General features: G+C 34.8%; 1 protein-coding gene across 1 annotated transcript in view; it reads left to right on the top strand.

The window, feature by feature from the left end:
* LOC106878470 (polyamine-transporting ATPase 13A3) overlaps positions 1 to 5,336 on the top strand; it is an 84,883-nt gene that overhangs the window by 68,180 nt on the left and 11,367 nt on the right. The window contains exons 23-27 of the mRNA XM_052974130.1: positions 1,339 to 1,446; positions 2,309 to 2,388; positions 3,880 to 3,922; positions 4,543 to 4,652; positions 5,037 to 5,133. Of these exons, the coding sequence (XP_052830090.1) occupies positions 1,339 to 1,446; positions 2,309 to 2,388; positions 3,880 to 3,922; positions 4,543 to 4,652; positions 5,037 to 5,133 (438 nt within the window). The remainder of the gene's footprint in view (positions 1 to 1,338; positions 1,447 to 2,308; positions 2,389 to 3,879; positions 3,923 to 4,542; positions 4,653 to 5,036; positions 5,134 to 5,336) is intronic.

The following is a 5,336-nucleotide window of genomic DNA, read 5'->3' as shown; positions in this document are numbered from 1 at the left end:
TATATATAAAAAACTTTAATATTTCTTTTTCTTTTATTTACTAACTGACATTATAACTTTGTTCAGCTTCAGAACATGTCTGCCTTACATTAGATAAACAGTAGACCATGTTCAGAAGTTAACCATTTAAAACTAGCAAAGCAGGTTCAATCTCACTCTGCATACTGTAGGGGACCATAGGGACACACTGTCCATCTAGCTGTAAATAGATATCACTACAGTGCACACTTCACCTTGCTGTAACTAACTTCAATATCATGAAAAGATGTAATCCACTTAACTGCAAATAGGTACCATGAGAGTCTACTTAACTGTGAAAAGCTACCCTGAGAAACTAGCTGTAAACAGGTACCATGAGAAAGTGCTGTCCACCTGGTCATAAATAGGTTCCATGTGTTGATAGTTTACCTGGCAGTAAATAAGTACTACATAGAATTAACTTACTGTTGTAAGGATATGTAACAATGGCATTGTGTAATGGATATTACATTATTCACCTACTGTGCTGGGTTCAAATCTAGTCATGGCTATATAACTCAAGGACACTTTGGAGTGAAGTATAGTTTGTTGCTCTAAAAACTCCTGGATAGCTTCATCATAAAGTAGACTTTATTTCACTTTCATGTGATAAATAAATGTAGAGATGTTAGTACACATTGATATTTATATGATATTTTCAAATTGTCAGCAATAGCTGGGATTGAACTTGGTCTTCTTTTTTAATGTTTTTAACTTGATTGCGGTTGCTTTACTAATTCAAGATATAATCTTAACCATATAATTTTGATTGTGTTCTAGTTAGGTTCGGAATGAAATATTTTATAGCAGCAAGTCAACAGTTTACTGACAGCATTTATATCACTGTGTCCATAGCACACTGATGTAAAATCATTTCATGTTTTATCACTGTCATATCACATCATATCATATCTTACTTAACTCTTTTGACACCAAACCACCCAAGGTTTCTTCTGCTACTATGATAAAAACTTCTTTCCTTAAAATGATCTAAATTAACACTTTCCATCAAAATTTCATTTTAAATTCTATTCCAAATGCTGGCTTAATAATGGCAGATGTTTCATTGAATTCTTCATTATTTTCAAAGTTAATTGAAATGAAGACAGTGGGTTTCATCAGAAATATGGTAACACAAGGGTTAAGTACTTGTTCAAAGTCTCAACCTGCTGGCTTTGTTGGACAATCTGATGAAGGCTGGTGAGCCAAAACTTTAAGGTCACTGTCATCTCTCAATGCTGCAAAGTTAACTATTATTGCTTGCTTTTCATTTCTCCTCTTTCTTCTGAATCCTCATTACATTTGTTGTTTATATTGCAGGGTTACCATTCCATTCGATGTGAATCTGACAGTAGAAGGTATCACTTTGCCGTGTCTGGTAAAGCCTTTTCTGTGCTGAAGACATACTTCCCCCAGTTACTAAACCAGGTAAAATAATCATATTTATCAATTTTGAACTTGGCACCCTTGCCTGACTACGTGGCTCATGATATTTCAGTGGTTCTGTTGATACATATATTGAGTACTGAGTTCCTGGCATCTGTCTGAGAGGTCATCTCTTCTTGTCTTATCATAAATGAACATCTGACTGATTGATAAATCTTCAATTATAAACATATCACAGCCACTGAATCGCAGACCTACAAACTTATCATTCAAACCATTACTCACCAGTCCACCGCTTTGTGAGTGAAGCCACTGCCTGATGCCTTCACTCGCAAAGATGCTGTAATGTTTGGCTCATAGACATAGTGTCTTTACTCAAATCTTCACTTGCCAATCTGCTATGCTCACTACTTCACAGACGCACAAACTTTCTCACCAACTCGCTACAGCTACTAGATCACAGCAACACTGTCTCCTCACACAGGACAGAGAGAGAGAGAGAGAGAGAGAGACAATTGAAAGAGGATATTGTGTCTGTGATTCAATGGTTGTGTTATGTTGGTGAGTGAAGTTTGATGATTGGGTACCTGTGAACCAGTAGTTGTGGTTGGTTGGTTGGTAAATGAAGGTTTGTGAATAAAGTATTGAGTACAGTTGTCCATTCTTTTCCATAGTAGAAATGACAACATCACTGCTGATAGGTTGCATATTTTGTAGAAGTGAGCACAAATGTGAACAAACACACATACATATATGACAGTTTCTTCCAATTTCTGTGTACTAAATTCACTCACAAGGCTTTGGTTGGTTTGGGGCTATAGTAGGAGACATTTAGTTGATTATGTGTGTGTACAATTGGTGTACCTATACTGTGACCAATTCCAATTTGAATTTCTTTCTAAAGGTCTGCGAAAGAGGAACAATATTTGCCAGAATGTCTCCAGATCAAAAGGCTCAATTAGTGGAGAAATTTCAAGAACTGGAGTGAGTTTCTGTTAAATTCCTTTGAAAATGGTCTTGAATGTTTCTCAAACCCTTCTCTTACTTTCTTTAACTCTTTTGATACCAATCCCACCGACACCACTTCTTGTTTTAATGCGATTTAAGTTAAAACCTTCTGTCAAAATTTCATGTTAATTTATGTTTCAAACACCAGTTTAATAATGACAATTGTTTTAGTAGTAAATTCTTCATTATTTTCAAAAGTAATTGATACAATAGCAGTGTATTTTGACAGAAATATGGTAACGAAATGGCTAATAATGACAATAGTTATTTTATTAAATACTTCATTATTTTAAAAATTAAATTGTAAATTTAAAAAAAAAATGTATAGTAACAAAAAAGGATTGAATTACTTTGTTTCTGTTTATAAGATACATAATTAACATCAAATGGTATGATCATAATTCTGTAATATGTGCATCGTTTTCTCATAATTTCTGATTCAAATTTTAAAGATTTATCATAATTGTATTATACTATAGTAATTGCTTTGATCCTACTTGTAAGACATGTCATAAGTTAGATATCTAAGCACCTCAAAGTTGACAATTTAAAAATCTGGTCATATTTAGTTATGACCATTTGTGCTGGCACATGACAAAACCCTTCGAATATCATAGAAATACATAATGTATTTCTGTTAAGATATGAAACTTGATTTGGGGATTTATTGCTTCACCATTTTGACTGTGACACCATTTTTCTCAGTTGTTTATTTAGCGACACCTGTCAGGTGTCATCACATTTGTGTTCTAAGTTCAAATTTTACTGAGGTCAGCTTTTCCCTTCAGCCTTTGAGAATCGATAAAATAAAGCCCCTGTCAAGTACTGGGCTTAATTTGCTCAACTGTTTTCCTGCTTTCCCCAATTTCTGGCCTTGTGCCTATTTTAGAAATTATCATTTTAAGCCAGCGAGTTGGCAGAATTGTTAGCATGCCGGACAAAATGCTTAACAGCATTTCTTCAGGCACTTCATGTTCTGAGTTCAAATCCCACTGAGGTCAACTTTGCTTTCCATCCTTTTGTAGTTGATAAAATAGAATACCAATTGTGTACTAGGACCAATGTAATTGACTGTCCCCTCCTCATAAAACTCCTGGTTTTATGCCAAAATTTGAAAGGCACCAAGCTTTCAGAATAGGTAGCTTTTTGGACAAACTACTAAACAGCATTTTTCCAGCTGTACATTCTGAGTTCAAATGCCATCAAGGTTGACTTTTCCTTTCATCCTTTTGGAGTTGATACAGTAAGTACCAGTTAAGCACTGGGGTCAATGTAATTCACTCACTCCCTTCTCCAAAATTTCACCTCTTATGCTTGTAATAGAAAGGATAATAATAATAAATAATAATAATTATTATTATTAGACTAATACTTCTGTTAATGCCCATAACATTACTATTATTAATAGCAGTAATAAGCTACATGATGGTGCTCATTTAAATATTTTCGTTGATATTCCTCCTATAGGTATGGAACTGGTTTCTGTGGTGATGGTGCTAATGATTGTGAGGTAAGTCTTGAACATTCTACATTTTATTTTTTACAGGAATCCAATAGAAAGATGGAATAAAATGTTAATCAACCATTTTTACTAATATCAATTAATTCAGTCTAGTCAAACGAGAATTAGCATTCAACACTATCTCACCCTCACTCCAGTGGTCATGTCTGAAAAATCTCAGGAATGGTACCAACATCATCATTTAACATCCACTTTTCACTGCTTGTAAAAGCTAGATGGTTGAGACAGATTTTCTGCAGTCAGATGCCCACCTTGTTGCCAACCCTCACCTGTTTCCAATCAAAGTAATATTTCTCTGTGGTCAGACATGTTTTTTTATAGAAGACTGGAAATGAACAGCCTTGTTTGATGATAATGATGAAGACGATGATAATGATGCTCATCTAGTTGTTTTCTAAGAAAGCCGATAAGGTCCAGGTCTCTAATCTCTTGAGAAGGACTGGTTCAATCAGTGTTCTAAATGTTTGTCTACCTTTACTATCGTCATTATTGATAGGACTGATAATAGAGTCTCAGTGACTGAAGTGTTGTTGTTGTCATAGCTGTTCTTGTTGCCTTCTACCTCTGTTAGAAGCCATTGTAATCCATCTGTTTTTGTGTATTTGCAGGCATTAAAGGCTGCCCATGCTGGTATCTCTCTGTCAGAGACTGAAGCTTCAGTTGCTGCTCCTTTCACTTCCAAAAACCAAAACATTGAATGTGTTGTAACTGTGATAAAGTAAGTTACTTTGTTGTTCATTATTATTTTGAAGACTTTTGGTGTTGTTATTATGATGGGGCTGAATATTAGTTGTTGTGTCTTGGACACTGTTTCTGTGAAAAGGCATTTAGTGAAGAATGATAATAATAATAATAATTCTTTATACTATAGACACAAGGCCTGAAATTTTGAGGAGCTAGTTGATTACATGAACTGCAGTGCTTGACTGGTGCTTATTTCATTGACTCTGAAAGAATGAAAGGCTGTTGACTGGTAGAATTTGAACTTAAAAAGAAGCGATCAGATTGATGTAATCAACTTCTCCCCCTCCCCTCAAAAACTACTGGCCTTGTACCAAAATTTGAAGCCATTATGATCACCATAACATCTATGTCATTCCAGGGAAGGTCGAGCTGCTTTAGTCACCTCTTTTGGTTGTTTCAAATACATGGCCCTCTACAGCATCATCCAGTTTGTATCAGTGCTCATTCTTTATACTGTGAGTATCTACTACAACTTACCTTCTTCCGTTTCTATTTCTACATCTAAATCTCTCTTCCTTGCTTTCCATTTTTCTGCTTACCTTCCTACCTACCTGTTTCAACATAACTGTAATATATTATATACAAACTATGCCATTTTAATCCTGAGCAATGCCGGGTATCTCTGCTAGTATATATATATATATATATATATATATAT

The sequence above is a fragment of the Octopus bimaculoides genome, chromosome 17 (assembly GCF_001194135.2).
Source record: "Octopus bimaculoides isolate UCB-OBI-ISO-001 chromosome 17, ASM119413v2, whole genome shotgun sequence".
Classification (NCBI taxonomy): Eukaryota; Metazoa; Mollusca; class Cephalopoda; order Octopoda; family Octopodidae; genus Octopus; species Octopus bimaculoides.
Note: the sequence above shows the minus strand (reverse complement) of the source record. Positions and strands in the feature narration are given on the sequence as shown.